This window comes from Gymnodraco acuticeps, unplaced genomic scaffold (assembly GCF_902827175.1).
Source record: "Gymnodraco acuticeps unplaced genomic scaffold, fGymAcu1.1, whole genome shotgun sequence".
Taxonomy (NCBI): domain Eukaryota; kingdom Metazoa; phylum Chordata; class Actinopteri; order Perciformes; family Bathydraconidae; genus Gymnodraco; species Gymnodraco acuticeps.
In genome coordinates, this window is record NW_022992074.1 from 1,463 (window position 1) to 27,136 (window position 25,674).

General features: G+C 41.2%; 1 protein-coding gene across 1 annotated transcript in view; it reads left to right on the forward strand.

Moving 5' to 3' along the window:
* Window positions 1-3,677: 3,677 nt before the first annotated feature.
* The window catches only part of LOC117537167 (prominin-1-A-like), a gene marked incomplete at its 5' end in the record, with an annotated part of 88,733 nt that continues 66,736 nt past the window's right edge, over window positions 3,678-25,674 (forward strand). The window contains 2 exon segments of the mRNA XM_034202307.1: window positions 3,678-3,706; window positions 4,358-4,949. Coding sequence (XP_034058198.1) covers window positions 4,718-4,949 — 232 coding nt within the window.

The following is a 25,674-nucleotide window of genomic DNA, read 5'->3' on the forward strand; positions in this document are numbered from 1 at the left end:
TTTTTTATCCGCTTTAATAACTAATGGTACGTTACAGAGCGCGTGGTGCCATGCCGACTTCACGAGGTTACACTTTGCAGCCGTTTTAGCTAAACTATACAGATAAATATAACAAACAACATTTTAAATAATCTACGCAGAAGTTAAATGTCCTAATTCGTTTTCTACTCTGTTAATAACACAATCCAACACAGTCATATGTTTTTGAAGTTGTCAGATTTGACTTTAAACAGAAAGATTATATATAAAGGAACACATGCTAAGAGTTCATTTGGAGAGATGTTCATTATTACCATTGTAATAAGAAGGATTGTTCTATTTTAGGAGCTGCAGTTGTGATATAATAATATGTAACTCTCCTCAGAGCTTTGTGTGTGTTTGGTCCGTTACACTGCCTGCTTTATTTCTTCTGCTTGGTTCATTATTTAATTCCTACCTCGATCAATATTGTATGAAAATGCCCAATTTTGAATGAATAAAAGTTGGTTTTTACAAGTGTGTGGTTTTAACACTTTGAAGTCATATCATCAGAAGACGTTTGTGTTCAGACTTGTTGCGGTTTAGTTATCTTCCTGGTTTGGAGTCACGATGAAACAAACTACAGATTTGAAACCACGACTAACGTTTATCTTCAGGATGTTTTACTGACCTCAATTGGACCACCTGGTTAAATAAAGGTTTGAAATGAAATGAAAATGTACTCTTCCCCAGCTGCAGTCTGGAATCGGTCCGAGCCATTTGTCTGGATCCTCAACATTCAGAGTTCACAAAAAGACAAACTAAATGAATACATCGGATACAAATGTAGAATTTGGAAATTACTATATTTGTTTTATTAAGTGGAAACCAGCTATTTAACAACCATTGTGTCGTCTAGTTATTTATTTGTGTTGATGTAACTGAGGAGTTATATCAAATTCATTAGAGAAAGTTCATTTAATAATAGAAGCTATTATTGAAAATTGAGAGAATTTCTTTTTTCTAATTAAGGATTTTGTCTGAAGATTTGTTCAGTTGCTCTTTAGGGTGGGTCCTGAAACAGACCTACAAATCTTAATTGGATAACCTCCAAAAAATCTGAAATATAAAAGAAAAAAATACATTTGGTCCAGACCTACTGCCCAGGCAGACTTGCTGGGCATTTAAACAGTCCTTCGGCGCCACTCGATGACCTAGCATACTTGAAATAGTGGCTCTGCAGCAGGTATACTCGACATTGAGAAACGGCCATGCACTAGACACGCTCAATTAAAAAAATGTATGACATTACTTGTGTTGTGTTTTGGCTTTCTATAAATAATCCTTGACTCTTTTCACGTGTGATGTGAAAACCTCAGATGAAACTAGTAAGTGGACATTGAGTCAAACTAAAGAACTCTACATATTTCCTGATTCAGAAAGTGCACCAAATGCAGGATTACAGAGGACACAAAGAGCAGCTATAAACGTATATATATATATATTTTATTACTGGCAGTCAGTGGGGTTTACTCCATGGAGGAGCTCACCTGTCCCGAGGCGGAGACGCTCAGCTGAGCAGTTTCAGGTCAGGGAGAGTAAATCTGCAGCAGACTTCTTCAGTGTGATAATCTCCTTACAACCCGCTGAACACTGAGAGCAGCTTCAGCGTACAGGAAGTACTGCAGGAGGAGTAGCAATACTTGGAGAGGGTCCAGCGTGACGGACAGATGTTGAGGATGAGCTCAGAAAGATCTCACTTCATTGTGATGATGCAGAGGAAGATACATTTCAGCAGGAACTAATTAAGAGAATACAACAATCCCTTAAATGCAGATTGCTTTGAAACATAATGAGGAGAGAGAGCATTGGCAATGTCCTGAGTACATTGGTTTACAGTGTAATAGTGTTGTATAAAATAAGTACCAATAAGGTTCTTATCGCCTCTGACGGCTACTAAAACACAGAAGAAGAAAACGAGACATGGTGAACAAGGGAGTAATAATTAGACCTACTAAAACTAGGTTATTAAAACAGTACAGTAAAGACTTCATATGTTTTGCAGAATATGTTCAGTTTACACCACTTTTCCCCAGTGCAGAGTCCAGTAATTACTGTTGAGTTTTCCACGGTATTTTTTGTCGCCTTGACGATTAAAATCCAAGTCAGAGATCTCCAACACTGCAACTCACAGCAGAACAATCTGATGTTCTGATTTACTGCTGTATATGTTGGAGTGGTTTATCAGATTCTAGTTGTACTTACTTCTTTGTATAAACTTAATTCCACTTAATGTGTTAATGTATTCACCATTATACACCAAAGCAAATTCACTGTGTGTGTAAACCAATAAAGCTGTTTCTGACTTAAATACCATTACAGGTAAGAGGAACATGTTATGTATTATATGTTGGGGTGAACTGTCCCTTTTAAAGTGTAATCTATTCCTCAAAATGTCCAATAGTTACTCCTTTGTTCTTCACACTTATGTTTTACTGGTACCTGATACACTGTTAATAGCAGGATGTAAAAAGCACATTATTACCCCCTCAGTTTAGGTAGCACATGAACCGTGTGTGTGTGTGTGTGTGTGTGTGTGTGTGTGTGTGTGTGTGTGTGTGTGTGTGTGTGTGTGTGTGTGTGTGTGTGTGTGTGTGTGTGTGTGTGTGTGTGTGTGTGTGTGTGTGTGTGTGTGTGTGTGTGGTGTGTGTGTGTGTGTGTGGTGTGTGTGTGTGTGGTGTGTGTGTGTGTGTGTGTGTGTGTGTGTGTGTGTGTGTGTGTGTGTGGTGTGTGTTTTCAGTGAATAAAGGTGCTCACAATAGCTGATCAAAGGTTTACAGACAGGGGCCCCTTGTCTCCAGGATTCGGGGCCCCGCGCTCTGCAGAGGACAGTGATGTTATTGTGCAGAGAGACAGAAGCAGAGCCCACCTGACCACGGCTCGACCAATCACAGCGCTCCTCAGGTGTCCTCTGTCCGGGGAGGTTGAAGGTCCTGAATACAGAGCACCTGTTGATGGGAGAGGAGAGAGGTAGTGTGTTTTTGGGAAGTGAAATACTGTAAAGCCTGAGGACCACTGCACAGTTTTGTAAAGAAACTAGAGATAGATGAAGCAGAGTAAGAAGTACATTGGAGAACTTACAAGCAGGGATGGAACATTACTGAAAACATTTACTCAAGAACTGTATTTGAGTTTTGTGAATATAACCATTTTAGTCTTCTACTTCATAAGATACGAAAAATATGATTCACTTTATTTAATGTAACTCTTCAGATTTGCGTTTTTATATATTATCAAACTAAAAGCGATTTTTATTCTCTTGAAGTACAGAAAGTAAAAGTACTTATTCTGCACAACGGCCTATTTTCAGAACAATGTATACATATATATAACAGTGTGATTATTAATTATTTAGTTGCCTTAATGTGCTAAAATAATACATGGTAAGTAACACGATGCAGTATTTCATTTTTGAATATGAATTATTTTCAAAGTGTCACAATCCTAGTTGTCTGTCTTGTCATGATTTGATGTTGAAATTCTGTTCTCCCTGTGTCTTGTCTTCCTTCCTGTGTTTGTCCTCCTGCGTCTGATTGTCTGATTGTGTTCACCTGTTGCCCTTGTGTTTCTGCCTCCCCTGCCCAGCTGTGTCTTGTCCAGTGATTACCCCTCTTTGTATCTAGTCTTGTCTTCCCCTGTGTTCCTTGTTGGTTCATTTTCTTTCCTGTCTCCCTCCATGTTGCTCACGGTCAGTTTTTGCTTTGTTGCTACCATGTGCTATCTGTTTGTTTCATGCCATGATTTGTTCATCAGCTCTTTTTTTTAATTTTAAATAAAGCTCGCTTTTTGTTCCTAGACCTTTTTGCCTTTTTTTTCATAAATGTAACTTAAGTTATCAAATGAATATCAGAGTAAACATATAATACCTGCCTCTGGATTATAGTCGTAATACAAAGGTAGCAGGAGTAGAAGTACTTGAAAACTGCATGTATTTGTTTATAGCAGTTATTTTAAAACAAAACATACACTTACTAATGTTTTTTTTGTATATAGCGCATGGTTGAAAGGAGCAGGGAGAAGAACATCTTATTTTATCTGCCCCTTCTTAAAAACAATTAAATAACCATAACAAAGTAAAATAAAAGCAATATTATTTCAGTCACAGTTGCTTACAAATGCTGAAACATAAAACCAGAACACAATCAAAAGTCAACTTTATACTGTCTAATTACGCTTTCTTTATACATTTTCTTAAACATCACACATTTCTTACAGCCCTTTAAATCATTCGGCAAAGAATTCCACTTTATTTATCAAAAAGGCTACTTGAGTAAATACTTGTTACTATCAACCAATGTTATCAGATATAAGCACATCCTCCGCCCTCTCTCACCGGCAGGAGGAGCCCCCCTCCCCGGACCCTCCCTCCTCCTCCTCCCCGGTGTAAAGTGACGGAGGCGCGCTCCCGTGACGCAGCGCAGCCCCGTGCGCACCGAGGCTGGAGTGGAAGAGGCGCGCTCATCTCGGGAGGACCTACCGCAGAGCACCGGAGACGGGAGGAGATCACCCGGTTAGTCCGACCGCCAGGAGCCTCAGCCGGGGAAACGATGCTCAGAAGGAGCCTCTCCGCCGGCAGCATGACTTAGAAAGCTGCGGGAGATCCACCTGGACACTTTTCAGCCTCCGCTTCCTCTCCGATAAGGAAGATCTCTCTCTTCAGTTTAACCCCAGTTTACAGGTCCGGTTTGACCCCAGCACGATGTGGAGTACCGGGGTCTTGCTGCTCCTCCTGGCCGTGTTTCTAGCCTCCGGAGAACTCCAGCTGGAGACCGAGCCGCGGAGACTCCCTCCTCCGGGAAAGTTGGATTTCGGTTATGTTCCTGCAGGAGTTTACGAGACTCTGGCCCATTACGAACCGGGACCGATAGGCATCCTGTTCCACCTGGTGCAGGCGTTCCTGTATGTGGTGCAGCCCAATGAATTCCCTGAAGGTAAGAAGCATCCTCAATCAGTCAGAGAAACAGAGGGATAAATCCAGGCTGGGATGCGATGGATGCTCACTTTTGGGAACATTATCAGAATCAGAATACCTTTAATCGTCCCACAGAGGGGAAAGGTGTGAAAGCAGGTGATAGTAAACTAAGTATTGCAGTTATTTACGGATTATGTACAATCGTTGACATGTCTAACTAGTAGCCTATAGTATACATCGGTCTAATTGAATTACATGTGATTATAATACAAAATGCATACTATTATCTTTATCTGCATGTGGGATTTAACACAAACATTTTCCGGAGAGTGGAGCATGTTGTTTTTTTTCGGGAATATTAAGGGATGCTCAAATCTATATTTGTACTACCAAGTTGTCACTTTCCACAGCACCAAAACTGAAAGATGTTTGAAAAGAGTTCTCATAAATGGGTCTATTTCTTACGGACGGTATCGGGCTTGTCCTCTGTGTGTAAATGTGTCCTCTCGCGGACTCCACTTGTGCGTCACGTCCCTGCAGCGCGCGTTTTGATTTGCGCGCAGATCTGACAGCGCGCGTTGAGGTGGTGTGTGTGCTCGCGACGCACTTTGTCAGGATAATTACAATTAATGAAGCTCTCACTGACAGCGTGACGTGCTCACTTTTTTCAAGCAATTTTTTTTGCCCGGATGAGTGAATGTTTGTCCCAGACACCCAGTGAATCCTAATTTAATACAATTAGAGCTGACTGCTTGTACACACATGAGGTGTGTGTGTGCTTAATTGCTGGATGCTGAAAAGATGGCCTCTATGCGTCACTGTCTGTGTCCAGATAGGTCGGAACATTTAGCAGATTAGCAGCTCTCTGAGTCACCTTGTTAATTGGGTAATCCCATAAACCCCTGCGCCATATGTTGCTGGCCTTTTAGTTTCCAGTTTGTCACCAGTGGTCTAATCCCAGTGGCAGACCACTGCCCCGCGGAGGGATCTCCATCATAAACCTACCAACTGATGCACGGTGGAGAGTCATGTGGAAACAGTTGGTTTGAATACATTACTTCAGATGCATTTGCATGTCTGTAGTTTTGTCATTCATTAGATTAGAAAGACTGGCGTTCATTATTATGTTTGGGTTCATCAGACTCTAACGTAAGGCCATCTGCTTATTAACAGCAGCCATGCATGCGTGGATACGAGCAGGATAAACAGACAGAGATGTTTCAGGTCGTGTCTCTGGGACTTGCAGTGTTGGTCATTACATTACAGCACATTTAGCAGATGCTCTTGTCTAAAGCAACCTTCAATGGGTGCATTCAACCATGACGGAAAAAACTCAAAATAGCAAGATGCTGCAGGTACTTCGCTTTCAGTGCTACTGAATTTGCTTTAAGTAAGCCAACCCTTAGGTGCTACATTCAGAAGTGTTCAGTGGAAACAGGTGAAGATTTTCAGCAGCAGTCCTGATTGGGTATCCGGTTCCCAACAGGTTTGTTTTTGTTGAGGGGTATCTGTGTCCTTCCCACAGTGGGATTTCTATAACTACATGTTACAGGAAGCCCCTCTGTTGGGAAACATAACTTGGTAGTTATATTCAAATCTATGAGACAAGTGGAGGAAAGGATCTGCACTCCAGTGGTCTGTGACTGGAGGAGGTGCAGATGTCAGAGCCCTGTGGAGGCTGGGTGGGTGTGGGGGCGGGTTCTCCAGTTCAGCCTGTGGTGAACCGTTAGCCTCTTCCAGAAGACATTTGAAGAATGATTCACTGAATCCTTGAGGAAAAAACTGCAAAAATGGTTCTTGTTAACAAGTGTTGTCCATCAAGGAGACACTTCATCAAAACATGGCAGCATCGTCACTTTCTAAAGTATAGTGACAGACAAACAATGGCACTGCAGACAGGTTCTCTTTTTTTAACAGTTCTTCTCGCAATGACATCTGGAATACTGTGATATAAAGACTACAAATCGTCAATAAAGTGCCAGAAAACAGTGGAAAATGCATCAAAATGCATCAAAACATTACAGAGTCCAAGGTGACATCTCAAATTGGACATTACGCTTGGTAGCTGTTTCCCGCCAGAGCACTTACTCTTTTCCTTTAGAAAAACTATCCCGACTCAAGGTCTACTGACTTAAAAAGCTCCAGTAAATTGACTTTTAGTTTACTTTGTCAAGCTGCTGTCAAGGTCAAGAATTAACTTTAATTCAGCACCCTGCAGTAAATCAGATAGGAAGATCAAAATGAACCACAATGCTTTTTACAGCGCCACGGCTTCCACAGATGATATTTTGTGTATTTTCAAATCCTAGCGCACTCCAGCTGGTTTCTCCAAAATTACCTACCCCACCTTTAACATGTAATGTGGTAGAAAGCTTTCGAATATGAAAAAGGGAAACAACTAGTGCTTGGGTATTGTTTCGTTAAAAAAAACATTGAGTCCACAGTTTTTAAAGTTTTGGAGCACCAAAATCTAATTAAGCTCAGAGTTCAAACAGCTTAATACAATATCTCAGAACTAGGGCTGCTCGATTATGGCAAAATAACTAATCTCGATTATTTTGGTCAATAATTGATATCACGATTATTAAAAACGATTATCCATTTACTTTGAAAACATCCATTTTATTGGAAAAAAATATTTGAACAGTATGTTTTTAATAGTTGATTACCCTGAACTTTAAATATAATTCAACTGAAATAACAAATAAAATAAAAATATTCGTTTTATTTCGATGATGTCGTAATAGCGATTAAAATACGATGAATTGAGCAGCCCTTGAACTACCTGTATGAAACACTCAGCCTGATTTTCTTGGTCTTACCCCAGAAACGACTCAGCTGTAATTAGCGACACCCCTTCCTCTTGTCTTGGCTGACATGTATATTGTGAAGCGCCTTTATAATCTGGTGAGTGTTTGATGCAGTGACTGACTGACACGTTCTTTCTCTGCATCAAAGACCCCCCCCCCCCCCCCCCCCCCACTCGTAGGAGGTCTTATTAGCAAAGAAGCAACTCTCGTCTGTCAACGACACCCACACGAGGCGAATGAGCAGTGACACATTCTCGTTTATTCTGCTTTTTGTACCGCAGTGTGGAAGCGCCTCCTCAGAGTCACCCACACTACACAAAAGCTAAATGTCTATAACTAATATAAACAGTCTATGGTAAATACACAGGATGATGCACAGGATCATAATCCCTTACAAACATGATTCACATTACTCTGCTGGTTTTCAACAGGATGTTTAATTGACATTCTTTGCATGGGTGGCCTCTACGTGAATATTAATTACTTTATTTGTGAATGATCAGACATTTACCGAAAGAGCCTCAATGCTAGAGTGGAGGGCTGCAACCAACGGTAGATTTCCTCTTTGATTGATATGCCTTTTCATTTCTCGATTAATCATTTGGTCAATAAAATGGCAAAAGAAAATTACAAAATCAAAGGCAATGTCTTTAAATGTCTCTCAGGCATCGGCTCAGCAATAATTAATGACCATCCTTATTTTCTGCGAGTGAATCTCTTAGGTATAAACTTCTGCTGCCTTCAATTATAAATTCCGAGAAAGGATTGAAATATGTTTTAGTCTGGACTCTCCTTTGGATCCTATCAGTATATCGCCCGAGTAATTCTGGAGATGCTAGTTTGAGTTTACTCTAACTTTGGTTACATAAGGTACAGTTGTTTGCCCTAGTTGAATCACACTGAAGGGAGGAAAGGTATTTTTAAAGACTGAAAGAAACTGTTAATAATGTTCTTATAGTCTTGTGTAAGTCTTCAGATGTATTCCAATCTTAACACCATAGGCAGAGTTTGACATTTGCGCTTGGGGGGGCAAACCTTTTTTACTTACGTCAGTACACAGTCCCAACTATTGCGTGGGGTGCTACGGATACAGTAGCAATAAAGCCAGCGTTCACCTCACTGAGTATGACTTTTCCACATACGAACACAACTCGTCCCATCATGCACGCCTCATGCCCGCCGTACACACACACTCATATGGAAGGGGCAGTCTCTCCCCCCAACAACAGTGCATTACATAACTGTACAACTTATCATAACTGCACATCTTGTACTTATTTGAAAACTACTATATCCCTTGGTTACTTGAACACGCTACAATATTATTAACCAGTGTCCTACCTTGTTAAAATATTGATATAGGAAATATTTGTATTGGAACAGTTTTAGACGTAGTAATGCTGTAACATATTTCAGCCACTAGGGGGGGCAATGCAAATCCACCTATGCTTAACACGCATACTAAAACATTTCACATCGTCAGCGGGAGTTTAGTTTTGGATCCGAACAGTTTGATTTACAGGAAGTGAGTTGACTGTGGATATTTGTACACTTGAACAGGGACACACACACATCTCTAATCTTTAGCTACAAAGATTTGTATGTCTTCATCCTCTACTCTACACAAACTAGTTATAATAAAACCGATGCAGCGATTTACAAATCGGTTGTCCGGTCATTGGCCATTAACTGGGAACGATTTGAATATTCTTATATATGTTTTTTTTTTGCTAATCAAATAACAACAATGTGTCAGAGGATGGTTTTACATCACGCATGCAGCAGTAAAGACGGTAACATTACAGCCACACACACACACACACACACACACACGCGCGCGCACATGTTCATTTTGATAGATGTCAGCCCTCTCTTGGGAATAGAGGTGCATGAAGCTCCTTCTGCAGTTAGGAAAGTATCATTTCGTGCCTGTGGGAGAGCGGCTGAAGCCAGCAGCCGTCACACAGCAGATCCCTGTTTCTCATTAGTGTCTGTATTCCCTCCGCTGGAGAAGCCACACCGACATAACAGAGGCCCGGTGAAAGGCTGGCATCCATTCAACACGAGCAACAGTTGCCAGGGAAACCCATCGGCAGCTTTCATGGCCGCTGTTTTTGTTTCCACCTTAAGAGTGTCTCGCTGCACCAGAGATCGAGGTTAAAACAGCTGCAGAGTTTAACATCTCAGGCCATGTTTGTGATTCATCAAAGATAATGCTTTTTCTCCACCGCACAGAGGCATAAAGGGACTTTGGGGTTCAGTGAAGGACACATAAACATGAGAGAAATTTGAGAAGGAAAACTTCAAAAGATTTCTAACCAAGGGCGAAGCAGAGATTTAATTGAATTATAAAGTACACATTCTGGTTTAATGTATTTTATGTTCAGAGGAAGACATGTCTACAAAGAGTGAGCCTTTCTAAGGATACATGCTGATAAATCTCTACAGTGAAGGTCAAACTTTTGAGTATTTACTCAGTTTTCTCTCTCTTTCAAGATGGTTGTGTACCGGCATAATGTTTGCTGAGATTTAACATGAAGCAAGCCCTGAAGTTCGTTAATCTACACACAAAATAACATGTAAGATTAAAGTTTGAATGCAGGTTACTTTGGAGAAACAACAAGATAAAGCCACATTTGAAACATTATTCAACTGAAGAACCCAACCCAGTGTTGACACATCCCTAACAATGACAGTATTCCATATCACCAGGACCGCCTTCTTCCATCTAAAAAACATTGCCCGCCTCCGCCCCTCACTCTCCTTCCCGGCTGCTGAAACCCTCATCCACGCATTCATCACTTCAAGACTGGACTCCTGCAACAGCATCCCTTATGGCTCATCATCCAACATTCTAAATAAACGGCAATATATCCAGAACTGCGCTGGCCGCCTCCTCACCCACACCCGCTCCAGAGACCACATCACCCCCGTCCTTCAAAACCTGCACAGGCTCCCTGTCCGTCAACGAATACACTTCAAAATCCTTCTGCTAACACACAAAGTTCTCAATAACCAGGCCCCCCCCCCCTACCTCACCGACCTGATCCACCACCACACCCCTTCCCGCAGCCTTCGCTCATCAGAAGCCAACCTCCTTTCTATCCCCACACGAACCAAGCTCCGAAACTGGGGGGACAGAGCCTCCTCCATCGCTGCCCCCACCCTCTGGGGGGACAGAGCCTCCTCCATCGCTGCCCCCACCCTCTAGGGGGACAGAGCCTCCTCCATCGCTGCCCCCACCCTCTGGGGGGACAGAGCCTCCTCCATCGCTGCCCCCACCCTCTAGGGGGACAGAGCCTTCTCCATCGCTGCCCCCACCCTCTGGAACTCCCTTCCACAACACATCAGAGACTGCACCGACCCCCCCACTTTCAAAACACACCTCTTCAGACTGGCTTTTAATTTGTGAATGATGTTGTTTTAATATTTTTTAAATTCTATTATAATATTTGTTGCTGTTTTTAATAATTTTTTATTCTATTTTGTCTCGTTTTATCACCACTGTAAAGCGTCTTTGAGCACCTGAAAAAGCGCTTTGAAATTAGCATTAGCTCCAAAAGTCGCTTAATCTAGCAAGAAAGTTGAGAACGGTTACGCTCACGTCGCGCTGAAGACCAGAGCAGATGAAGAAAGCCACTTGGAAAATGACCCATTCACTTCTTAGAGGACATTTGCGATTAAGTTGTGTTGTATTATTAAATCCGCAGTGTCTTACACACAAAACAGTCATGGCCCATTTCTTTAATAAATCGGGCTCCTCAATGGAAAACGTGTCGATAATGAGTTTGACATTTCAATGTGCTAAAGATGAAGGAACTGTCCCTAACAACGCAACTGTTAAATAACCAAAGCTGGAGCCCCAGAGCTTAAATTGAGGACATTTTAAACACATTGTAATGTTATATAATCAATGAATAGTGATCAGCATGAGCAACATAGTAGTCTCATACATCTTACTACTTTGGATTATAAAATATTTAGACATTTCTGTTCACAAACAGAGCTGTAGCAGTGTTTCCATTGGCCATCTTCTATCCATTAAGTCAAAAAAATAAAGGGGAACTCTGACTTTAGACACCTGAAAATCAAAGTTAAAACATGCTGGAAATAATCCATAGTTTGAGTTTTAAATAAAAGTGACATAATGCTTAAGAACTCAATTTAATACGGCCTCAAAGTAAACCCCAGAACGGCTCTTTCTACCTAAAACGTGGCTGTGTTAAAAAAATCCAAAACCCTTTCACTAATTATTGTTTACACTCACATGCTGCAGTTCTCCAATTTGGAAGACGATACCATAATTCTGCTTATAATCTATTCCGAAAGCCTATTAACATCATTATAGCCCGTTAAACTAAACAAGAGCCACATTACAAGCATGGCAAATCACTGTTAGTGGATTAGACTGCACACGGTGCCTTTTAGCATTTTACAGCAGGAAGTGGAAATATCAAGAACTAATTGTGGAGAAAAACTACAATCCAATGAATCTGTGTGGTGCTCTTAATTCATACGACAAATACTGAGTTTCCCGACTATGAATACTTGGTGCATACATGTTCATTTTGGAGTGCTTTTCATGCAGATATAAGAAGAGGTTGTGGTGTTTTAACCTCGATCACAGCGACTCTCCAGGGCACCAGAAATCCAGAATAAAAGTCTTGGTGATAGATAATGAGTTATTAATAGTGCTAATGGACGACTGATTAAGGCTGCAGGCTCTGATACAGTACGGTGATTAAAGCGAGTGTCCTTCAACTGTAGGGTCAGAGCTCGAGCCCCATGACAGCAAGCATCTGCTCTGCTGAAGTGTCCTTGAGCAGGATCCTCAGAGCCAGTGTGTTGCTGACCGAGCATTTTAACATCTCAGTGGAAAGTTGGGGGAATCAGAGTTGGGAGTGTCCCAAAAAATGACTCATTATCTTGCAGCATTTTTCCAGCCAGTTGCAAACATTTGTCTAGTTAAGAGAGCGGGCGAGTCTGTGCAAATTACCATTGGATGCGATGATGATCCCCAATAGGGCTTGAATTTGCAATCATAATGATTTGCATATCTAAGTCGTATCTACATTCATAACATCACAAACAAGCAGAACCATGTGTGCTGAGATGATGAACTGGTTCTGTTGATCTCATTATCAAACACCGTAGTACTCAGTATACTGTAGCAATACAGTCAATGAGAATAGTTGACGATACATCACAGCCCAGATCACTTCATTGCAAAGGTGTGCAACTTATACCTAAGTCTGAAAGATACCAAGGTTGCGTTCCGATAATCCAAAAATCAGCTCCTAAATTCTAACCCTATCTCCTATTCCTTGACCTCTGAGTGAAACGTCACGGGGTTAAGGGATAGTGGATAGGAGAATTCAAAAGGATTTAGGAGAAGAGACCGCGGTACTTTAGAGAATCCGAATGCACTTTCACTTTCCGACGTGTTTATGATGCGCCACATGAATGTGCGTCTGCTGCTGTGGGGAAACCATGGAAACTACAGTTTTCTATACAGCGGACTACAACATGGATGTTCAATAAGAACGAGGGACTCCTGTAAACTCATCTAGAGACTCTGCACCGTGCTCTGATGCTGTTGTTTTATGCTTTATGAACGTGGACAACAGAGAAACATATTCTTCATGACCAAAGTTGGAATTGAAATAAAAAAGGAAAGTGAAACTTATGCTCGTCACCCTCTCCCTCCGGTCCACATTAATACAAATGATCCCAATACGTATGATTGTATGAAAATATCTTAAAATCAATACAAATGTATTTATTATAAACGTTAGTCCTTAACATCTATCACTGTGTATATCACCATTCAAAGATCTTTTAAAAGTTGAACAAACCCCACACAGCTCAGTAAAGACTGTGAGATGTTGACTTTATTTGATCATTTCAGTAAAAACTAACGTTCATATTTCTCTTTTTGATTATAATACTGATGAACGTTCAGAACAAAGCACTTTGGTAACTTACCACATACGTTTTAAAATGCTTAATAAGCACCGTAACTTTCATGATATCATTTCTCGGTCATAATCAGTTGTTTCCGTGAACGGCCGACTGTTGTGATGGCAAATGCTGCGGCTGCAATGCATTGTGGGGCAGCATTTTCTCCTCTCCTTTCGGTTAGGGAGGTCCAGTGGTTCCTAAGCTAAAGGAGGTTATAAAGGAAGTTTGAAACCTCCTTTCCTTTCATTTGGAGAATTGGAACGGCACTTATCATGGCTGCCACTGAGGGACTTCCGGGTCATTTCACTCCGTTAGGAAGGTTCCTAAGCTAAATGGACTATTGGAATGCAACCCAACACATTTATTCAGAGTAGATGTTCTTCCATGCAGTGGGAGCTCAGATGCTTTCGGTGACCGAGGGTTGAAAGGTCAGGCCTCTTTGAACCGTGCATATAGACACACTCTTCTGGACGGATGGGCGCAGATGGCTTTGGCAGTTTAAGTAGATTCACTGAGGCCTCTGGGTAAAAGGAGACAAAAAGACACTGCAAAGCTGTTTGTTCACTCCTCTGAGGTTGTTTTACAAGTTGTCATGGCAACAGATAGCTGAAATCCTCAGTTGACCTCCACTCTATTCCTCTGGATTCAGTAACTCTATATAATTAGTTATTGAACATGAAGAAATCTTTAAGGCTCCAAGGTTTAATGTCCATAGTTAACCCTACTGCAGCCCCTTGAACATGATACTAGAACTTAAGCTGCAATTAAAGCTATTTGAGGAAGAGATCAACAGAAAGATAATCAATCCCACTATTTTGCTAATCGATTCATTGTTGAAGATATTTTTCGTGCAAAGAAATAGCAAAGTGTTTATCTCATGAATATTTCCTACTTGTCTCTGTTTTATACTATATCAAAGTATATATTTTTGAATAATCAAACCTTTTAAGACAACATGTTGTACTTTGAGAAACTTGGATGGACTTTTTCACTATTTTCTGACATTTTTGTAGACCAAATGATTCAAATTAAAAGTTGAATTCTTAGTGATTCTGCTGAAGGTAAATATATATTGTCATCGCTCCAAAAACGACTGAACCCCCAAGATTTCAGCTCAGCAACGTCCACACTTGTGTTATTCTAACTATTTGTGATATAATTTGTTTCTTTGGACGATATCTTGGGAGGACAGTCTAACTTTTTATATTAAAACATTTTCGATGCATATTTAATATTTCATGTTTCTGTCTTCAGGCAGGCTGAAATCGTGCCAGCATTAGATGACAAATTGGGGCGGAGTAGCTCAGTCTGTAGGGATTTGGTTTGGAACAGGACCAAGAACAGAGTGGAGGGGCCAGTTTGCCTTCCGGTCACTGCTGAGGTGCCCTTAAGCAAGGCAGCAGATCCTCACACTGCTCTGGGTGCTGTGTAGCTGCCCATTACTCTCAATGTTACTCTATGCTGCATGTGTTCATCCCATAGGAACATTCACATTAATTAACAACGTTTTTATGTCCTGCATATTTATTTATATCCACAAATCATGATTATTAAAAAAAAACGGATCATGTTGCAGCTTTTATATTATTCTGTAGGATTGGATAGCAGCCCTGAGGCTAACGGCACAAATGTCCGATGTGAGGAAGGCGTTCATGTGCTCAATATTTAAACTGGGTACCACTTTACAATAAGACTACCCTTACAGTATAAAGCGTTTACGAATAGTTTGTAATTAATTTATTAATCAGGTTTTGAACACTTTATAAGTCATTAATAAGCTTTTACAAGACATGAGATAAACAGGGCGACTGTGACCGGTTGCTTGCCAAATAGTGAGCCCACATTTATCTGTACTGCTAAGCCTTATGTTGGCTAACTAGCTTCTTCATCAGCCAGCATCCTTGGTATCTGTTGCTCACTGAGTTGATTCTCGCTAAGTAGCCAATGTAAGGCTTAGTTATCTTGCCAAATAGTGAGCCTGTGTTGATGTATGAAAACTGTTAGAACTGGTTTATAAATGGTTCTTAATGATTAATAAAGTGTTTACAACCTAATTAATAACCTAATTATAACCCCTTTATGAATCCTTTATAAGGGTAGTCTTATTGTAAAGTGGTACCTTCAACTTTTATCAGCTTCCATCTTTTACTAACCAACATGAGATGAGAGGATTCCTTCAAGCACAAGAGGACAGTTAAAGCGATGTCTTCTAATTAACCAGACAGACATCATTATGATCTGTATGTTCCACAGATCCTGAATGTACGGTATAAACAAACAACATGCATTTACAAAATAGAAAAAACATCCTTTTATAAATAAGCAGATTCCAAGGTTTTGCATCCTTGCCAGATCCTATCTGCACGACAGAAAGTGCTGTATATGGTTCCTCTGTCACATGCAGTCATGTCCGCGCTCTGACAGTGAGGCGCTGCAGGACACACAGCCGACAACATAATGCATGTGTACTACCAGAAGCAATGTGTCACTGCAGCACAGAGGTAGAGGCCATCGCAGGTGATTAATATCCAAGAACTGACACACAATTTGTAAAATATCTCAAAATCTGACTACCCAGAAATATGAGCCACAAAATGATGGCTGAACGCTCCATCGTTTATCTCTCACTGTTGCAGGAGCGCACTACTATTACATAATATACTGCTGGCCATTGACCATTTGAAGATGTCTCTGCATGCATCAGGTTAACATCATAACATTTCATAAAACCTGTCTATAAATAAAGGGTTCAATGCACTAAATATTACATGGATTTCCGCATTGTTTTTATTTGCTTGTTCTCCACTGTACAGAAGGTAACAGAAGAGCAACAAAGAGGGTAATGTCTACCAGAATAGGAAATAGATGGTTATGCATGTTAAAGAACATTACTCTCAGTGAGTCAACATGTAGATGAGACTGTGATTCAAACCTTTTACTTAAAATATCACCATTTTAAATGAACAAATCCAATGTTTGACTTATTTCATGACTCTGACTCCACAAGTATGTTTTTTCTCCTTTTCATGGTGGACGTGAAAGTCATACAAAACATTACCAGAAACTCAACTTGTTAAGTTCATTTCCTACAGTCTCTCATGTTATGTCTGTCCAGGATTAACTGTGAAGTAGATTTGTGAACATTTTCCAAATATTTCAATATCACAATGTGATGGTTGGCCACTTTCTGCGTTTAACCTGTTAAGCCCTGAGCCTGTTTTTCAGGTCTCAGGCTCGAAAATGACATTCCCAGAACAATTGACTGTATCTTCACTTCTAAAAGGGGAAAATCAATCATTTTTTTTCTCAAAGCAACGATAAACCTGTGAGTTGGATGTAGAAAAGTCAGAATCAATATAGATTTTTTTATTTTAAAGTAAATTCAGATTGAAAATAGTAAAACAAATTAAATTATAGTGTCCGTTCAAAAGAAATAAAAATTACTTATAGTGAAAACCACCCTTGAATGATGGGATAGTAGACAAAAAGCTTTAGGAATCCAAACTATAACATATAAGTACCCTGTATCAAGATTGATGCAAAACAAGTGACCTTTGACCTTTTTAGAGAGGTTCAGCAAAAACAATTGGATGGATTTTCCATATCTCTGGAACCCATCGGTCGATTTTGATGATTGACACCTCTTTTGAACCGTTAGAGCCAATAGAATCGAGGGGAAGTTCCTAAAATCCATCTAAACATTACCCATTGGTGAATGAGAGTGATGCGCAGCCTGCATGCCCAAAACTGGAAGCTCTCATACTCTCGTAGCTCTCATAGCAGCTCTATATGAAAACTACTCTTATTGACATAAATGTTATGATGGATTATCAGTAATCATTTCATAGTGACGCAGAGACATTGGATTAACCTTCAGCAGCGTTTATATGCGTTTGAATGCCATTGAACACAACTTTTGATCAGAAAAACAGCAAAGATAAGACGTATTTGTCGTTTTGGCCACGCAAAGTGAAGTTGTGTGTTGTCTTTGCTTGCTTTCGCTGTCGCGAGATTTGGTCGCACAGTGATGATACTTATACCATTGGAATCTTGATGCATTGATCAACAAAGGGCCTATTAAAAGATAGAGACAGACACATTATAAACAGCCAGATTGTGTTGACTTGCCTTTTTTTATATGTCAAACACTGGCATGGTAATTTGTGTTTTTGTCACAAACATTTTGTGAGGGAGGGACATAATCTTGCAATGTTCTGCACTATTGTGTTTAAGAATCAGTGCAACGATATTTTGCATTTTGGCTGCTAGTTGTTAAAGCCCCTGTCACACTGTCCCGAAGTTGACACCCGATGGACACACGAATATTGAATTGTGAATTTCGCACGAAGATGGCCCCGAACCACACACGAAGGCAACATTTACATTACATTTAAGACATACAACTGCAACAAAAGTAACACAAACAATTATGTTAAAGTACTATGATACTGTACTGATATCTTCAGACTTTGTTCTTTACTTTCTCCGTCTTTATATGTAGAATATATTACGTTTTCTCCGTCATGTTGTTGTTTCCATAGCAACAACAACTTCCTGTCAACTCGCCTTCAAAATAATATATTATATCCTTTTCAGTTTCACAGAACACAAATTGGGTTATTTACATAATATATTTACATGATTTTGTTGTGCAATAAAACAACCCGATGGACACACGATAAAGGAAATGTTGAAATTCGGCTCTGATCGTAGCAACATCGGCCATTCGTGAGGGCATCTTAAGCCTTCGTATGACCGCTGGTGGAGTTTCTCAGGCTCCGGCAGCAACTTCGTGAGCGGTGGCAAAATCTTTGGCATGCCAAAAAATAGCCGAAGGACCTTGCGAAGGTTCATTTTCATGTTGAATTCGTGTGTCCATTTTGCCCTTCGTAAGGCCATCGTGAGGGCATCTTGTTATCATCGGTGCCATCGGGCATTCGCCCCGATCAGAGTGAGGGCGAATGCACCGATGATAACACGAAGATGACACGATTTGACAAGATGCCCTCACGATGCCTTACGAAGTTGCCGCTCACGAAGTTGCTGCCGGAGCCTGAGAAACTCCACCGGCGGTCATACGATGGCTTTAGATGCCCTCACGAATGGCCCGATGTTGCTACGATCACAGCCGAATTTGAACATTTCCTTTATCGTGTGTCCATCGGGTGTCAATTTCGGGACAGTGTGACAGGGGCTTTAAGGAGAGAAACACTGGTAATGTCTCTCGTCACACACCTTCACACAGCTTATTTCTACATATACGCTCCTGCTGCCCTATCTTTGTTAGAGAAGATCACGCTACATAATCACAACACAAAGAGGAAACATTGTGCGGCACTTTAATTCCTCGCTTGCAGCTCCAGGCCTGGGAAAGGATTTGAAAATAGCCCCTGGCTTCATGTTGTTACTCCTGAAATGGATCCACAAATCTGGGATTAGTCTCTCCGAAGGCTCAGACAGACTAGGAGGCCAGTTGTAAATGAAACGCTTCAATCCTGATTTATTCAGCCATTTAAATATGTGACAAGTCCACACACACACGTTTCAAATTACACAAACCACTTACAATTCACAGACCACCTGATGACACATGTATATCCTAACATTGGATTGATGTTACCAAATTGAAATGATGCATGTGCTTGAAGAAATTGATTAAATGAGAGCTAAAACAAAAACAGGAGCAGCTGAACAACAAAAAGCTTATTGGAAAATTAAGATGGAGGACACCTGGGACACCTCCCTAGGGAGGCCACCTGGGCGCCTCCCTAGGGAGGTGTCCCAGGCACATCCAGCTGGGAAGAGACCAAGGGGTAGACCTAGGACCAGGTGGAGGGATTATATCTCTTCGCTGGCCTGGGAGCGCCTTGGGATCCCCCAGTCAGAGCTGGTTGATGTCGCCAGGGAAAGGAAAGTTTGGGGCTCTCTGCTGGAACTGCTACCCCCACAACCCGACCACGGATAAGCGGGAGAAGATGGATGGTGTGTTTTACAGTATAAAGAGGAAGAAGCAGATCAATACACTGAACAATCTGCTCCTGGAGTCTGTGATGCATCTCATTTAGACAGCCTGCTCCACCAGAGGCTGGCACATCATCGGACTAAGTAAGAGTAGATAAGAGCTGTGGCATTACGATTGTAGAAAGTCTGAGACATTTCAAGGTAATATTATAATGCCACCATTAGCTTAAGCTCCCAGCTATCTCACAGAGCAGGTGAGCAACGTAGCAAAGCCAGATGTGGGAAGAGAGGGAAATCAAAAGGTCACCGAAGCAAGAACATCTTTGAAGAGATCTGCTTAAAGAAGCAAGGAAAAAGGGAGTGTGTTAGAGTAAGATCTGACACTTCCCCGGGTGCTGCTAAAGCTGACATTTTATAGACCTAAATGATTATCTAGTAAACAATCAGCAGGTTAATCAATAGAGAAAATAATGGCAAATAGGGTTCTCATACAGCGCTAATACTCCTTAGTATAAATTGGATCATAACTTAAAACTAGGGGCACCAGTACTCTATACGCCCTTTATCAATTTATTTTAACTTGACCTACTGTTAACTGTTGTTCAACAGAAAGCTGAGTGAATTAGTGTGTCTTCAGTACTGTACATAAGACTGGTACAAGATAAACAAGAAGGCTTCTTAGTCTTGAGTATTTCAAGATTCAAGGCTTTTATTGTCATTAGCTACACATACTGTAACTACAGTGTAGTTATGTTGATGAAAGTCTTAGGTCACAGGCTCCTCCAAAGGTTCAACACAATAAAACAGATAAAATAGTGCAAGTAAATACAATAAAATAGAATAGAAGTAGTCCCATAAGAGTCTATACAAGTGATAAATAATTTGTAAGTTGCAAATAGGTGAATGTTATGGATGTTCTTAGAGTATTATCAATAGCATCAGCTAAATAAGCTAACATGAGCATGAATGACTCAGCGAAGACTACGACGAGATCCACTCAAAAAGCAAGAAAGAAGGAATGGAATACAGAGTGTGTTGGAGTAAGAGCTGACACTTCCCCGGGTGTTGCTAAAGCCCATCTCATTCAGGGATGTCAGATTTGGGTCAGGCCGGGGTAGCCAAGCAGGAGAGAGGATGCGAGGCGAAGCGAGAGGCTGCGTCCCGCTGAACGGAGGGCCAGTCATGCATCCTCCGTCCCTTCTTCCGCTTCATCGGAGGGTTCAGCAGCAGCGCCCGGTGCTACGGGCCGACACTGGGACGAGCTGAGTTGTAATTGCAGATGTTTTTGGGGTCAACAATGCCCACGCCGGAGATGACTACTGTAAACAGACTTCTTTTTTCAACGCGCCGCTTAGTCTCGCCACACCTTCTCACAGTGACCGTAGAGTTCAGTCAGCGTGCAGAGACATTTCCCCTGAGTCGGATGTGTCACAGGAACAAGGCACTCACTCGCCTTTTTTAAAGCTCTCAATGACAAGTATGCTTAACTTAGAAAATATGTATTAAGTGTATTACTACGCAGCCCTGGTTGACTTCATCACATGGATACGAATGAGCATTGTATGGAGTTTATCAACATTTGTACTGCTTATTTGTATAGATACGTTTTGGTACTTTACAGCTGCAACAATTGGGAACGATTAATAGATGGGCAAAAAGAAATCCCAGAATTTATTTCGTTTGATATTCGATTTATGATTAAAATAATTCTTTATAGGAGTGGCAATAAAAATGCTATTTTCAGCCTCTCAAATATAGACTTATATTGGTATTTTAGGAAGTAGGATAGAAATGTTTACTATTGCTGACAATGTATAGACCTAAATGAATACCTAGGGAAAAATCAATGGTACTCATTGTTAGGGAAATAATTGTCCTAGACTCCTAGATATGACGTGCATGACCAACCCTGACGTCTGTTATCTCCTTTAAGGAGATAGGCTGCTTCAGCCATAATGTTGTTGTTCCCATTCTATGACCGGGCAACCCTAGGTCACAGATGGTTTATTGTTGTGGGTACACTGGGACACTTCCTTCTCTGTGTTTGTGGACTCCAAAGTGTGAAATCTTCGAGGCCATAAGTGTCAGACGCAAGTGACTCAGCATTCCCAACTGTTTAGGCTATCTTCTCAAATATGTTGATTACTCTCTGCGAAACCAGTTAGATGGGCTAACGAGAGAGAGGCGCTCCAGAATTGACGTGGCAACTCTACCGTGAAGTCAGAACCTCTGGCTCTTGGACTTGTGATGTGAATTCTCCGGCCGAAGCTCCAAATAAACCATCAGTGTTTGACATCAAAGCTCCTGCTCTTCCCGTGTCTCTTTCCTGAGTCGGTGACTCCCACTGCATTGCTACATAGAAGTTTCCCTTACACTCATACTTCATTTTTATTTGATCACAACTTGCCCTTTATTGATTTATCTTCATTGAACCTTCTGTTACCTGTTGTTCGACAGGAAGAATGAGTGTGTCTTCAGTACTGTACATATGGCTGGTACAAGAAAAACAGGAAGGCTTCTTCGTCTTATGTAACATCACTGATAGCATCAGCTAAACGGCTAAAATGTGCATGAAAATACTTTTTTGCACAGTCATCTTGAGGAAGCTCTGGCCAGACAATGAACTAGCACTTCTCCATTCTCATGTTGCACGTCGGCAGGTGGATGTGAGAGTGTGGGTTGGTCTGCAGGTCACTGGTCCTGTCTGTCATTGTCACCTTGCAGCTTGGCTTCAGCCTCGATTATCTGATGATAATCTGGGCCGGCGTTTACCGGGTCAGTCTGCAGAGCCAATCCTCTGGGCTGTCTGTCCTTCAACATGCTGACCAGACTGAATGGCTTTTTGTCCTCTGGACGTAAAGACCTCTTAGCCTGAATATTACAGTAGCCTAGAAAGCTTGTAGCCAGAAGACCTAGATTCAAAATCCAAGATTGGTTTGGTGAATGTTTTGCTATGTCCTCAAAAAAAACTTGATTTACTTGATTGTTCAGTTATTTTAAGCACTGGACAGAAATTCATATTCATATAATGTATAATCCAAACTTCATAGCGATTGAATTTGTCACAATTTGTTCAGGAAGTTCGTTAAAACTAAATTGATTTGTTCTAAAGCTGCCAATGTGGCTCGTACTGTTGTAAGTAGGGATGCTCCGATCATCAATTTTGGGGCCGGAATCAGTATCGGTCGATGCCGATCTGATCGAGTGGCCGGAGCCTATGGGGATCTTCCATTTAAAGTGATGTTTTAAAACTCAGTTAATGGGGCACATTCACTGGCGCTTCCACAAATAACAACCAACATAATTATTACATTCAAATGAAGTACATTATTCAAGTTTATATTAACTTTGGAGAATAAAACGGGAGAAATGAGCGGAAGCGCTCTCTTTTCCTCTCTCCCTCTCTCTCTCCCACTCTCTCTCCCCTCTCTCTCTCCTGACAGCCCGTCAGTATCTCATGCAGCTCACTGATCCAGTAATGAGTGACCCGACAGTGAAGAATAAATATATGTATAACTAGTTTAGCTTGTTCCAGAGGCAGATCAAATAGCTACAGTAAGTGTGTTAGGTCTAACTCTTAGTGTGTGTGTCGCTCCGCTCACCGGTCCGTCACAGCGGGCGGAGCTGCAGGATTTCTGCTTCACACGCGATGCAAACCGCTATTTTATTGTCATTTTCGGACACCTTAAAATACTGTAGGCCTAAACGTGTTTTTATACCTGTGCAGAAACACTTGTGGTAAAAGTTTGACCTCGTGGCTCCCTCTTGAATAGCTATGGTTTATTTTGTTGCTTCTTTTCTTTGGTGGATTTTGACGTTGTGAATCATACATATGGGAATAAGGACACACACTCTTGAAAATGCACTCCTTGAAGGCTTTCCCAGTTCCAATCCCATGCAATCCTGCAATCGCTTTGATGGGTATCTGAACCAGGCGTCAGATGCCTATTGGTTAACCTTAGCATGGTGCTATCTCTAAAAGAGAAAGGCATACTATGGTGTGTTATGTCAAGATTCATCAAGCAGTGTGTGAGCAATTTACCTGGAAAACCCAGCTGATGTTGGTCTCAATGTTCTCAAGATGTAACAACTTGTCAAGTCCAGTTAAATCAGCACAACAGAGCCTGAAGCCTGGAACAAAATATACAAATGTCAATGGAGATACAAATATGTCAGAGCCTTCCTTTTTAATTTGACAGAGTACCGTAATTGACAACCATCTGCAGAATACAAATCATCTCATATGGGGCTGAGAAATAAACTGTATTACACGCAGCAGACTTTACTGTTAGCATCTGTGCAGTGGATTCATATTGCCATTTCTCAGTCAGTGGACAAGATTGCAGATTGAAGTCACTGTGCAATATAACGTTCTTTATTAGTGTCTGTCGCCATGTCGCACGGATTTATTTGTATATATGTGTCTGTGTGCATCTCACTCACTATCTACCCATCAGTGTGATTTACACTCGAGGGGAGGCTGCCAAGTGTATTAACATACTCAATGTGCAGACTGGAATATATCATGGATGTATTTTTGCATGTGAAAAGGGATGTGCATGTTTTCTATGTGTGTGTCATGTGCTCATCTGGCTCCTGTGAAAAACAGAGTTAAGTGGAGTGTGGGACTCCAGCTGTAAATGTAGCCAAGAGACTCAGCTGTTTACTAAGTTCTCCTCCTACTCCCACACATATAAACTACGCATGTATACAGAAAAATATGGCTTGTTTCATATATTAGCATCTATAACTAACACTACGAAGAGAATACAACCACAGGGGTATTCCTTTTTGTAATTGAAATGTGATGGTTAACTCTCTCGTGGCAGGTTAAGACCAATTCATACTTTCTTTATTAGCTACACTATCAACTCAGTTTAATCCTGCAAAGGTCACTGGTGGGAACATTGTTACAGTTTCATTAACTTAAAAGATTAACAGTTTTAAATGAAATGCCTTTCCACCCTGTGTGTGTGTGTGTGTGTGTGTGTGTGTGTGTGTGTGTGTGTGTGTGTGTGTGTGTGTGTGTGTGTGTGTGTGTGTGTGTGTGTGTGTGTGTGTGTGTGTGTGTGTGTGTGTGTGTGTGTGTGTGTGTGTGTGTGTGTGTGTGTGTGTGTGTGTGTGTGTGTGTGTGTGTGTGTGTGTGTGTGTGTGTGGCTAAGCCTGATTCTCTCTCCATAGTTACAGATTCTATGGTAACACTGTTTGTTAGTCAGAGGTGTTTTACACCAAGCTCAAGGGAAGTGAGCTCTGATACAAACACACACACACACACACACAGAAAACACTTGGTCCTTTATCGGAAACCTTTCAGTTAAATGTCAAGTCACTAACATGCTCACATTCACTTGAGGACATTTACCAAAACAGGAACTGATGCGTCCTTAAGTTAAATGAAAAACATCCTCATTAATGAGTATGACTTAATATTTTATATTTGTTCATTATATAAAGATTATCCAAATTGGTTTCGTCCTGGATTTTTGTTTTCATCACATGGATCACCAGCCCTTTGTTTCCTTTAGTTTAAAGGGCCCATGTCATGCTTTTCCGGTTATTACCCGTCCCCTTGTTGTTATGAAGGTTTTTCTGCATGTAAACGGTCTGCAGAGTCACAAACCCTCAAAGTACACCCTGTAGCGAATAAAACTCTAACACAGAAAAGACCTGTCTATGCTGCCCCAGAACGCCTCGTTGGAGATTTCTCTTTTTCCATTGTTTACTTCTTGGGTATAGTGACGTATTTCGGGTATAGTTACGTCCGCGGAGCCGTTACGTTTGGACCAATCCGCGGACTTCCTCACACAAACACACTCGGCGGGACATTGCGAGGCTCGCTGCTGCGAGGAGCGGGACAGTGTGAGCTGGCTGTGGGGTCGGCGAGACAGCGAGACACCGCGGAACTCAGCCTCAGAGTGAATACGCATAAATATACAGAAATGCTGTATGAGAAACCAATGTGAGTTTGGAAAATTGCACAATATAAATGTATTTTAGTAGACCTCAACAATG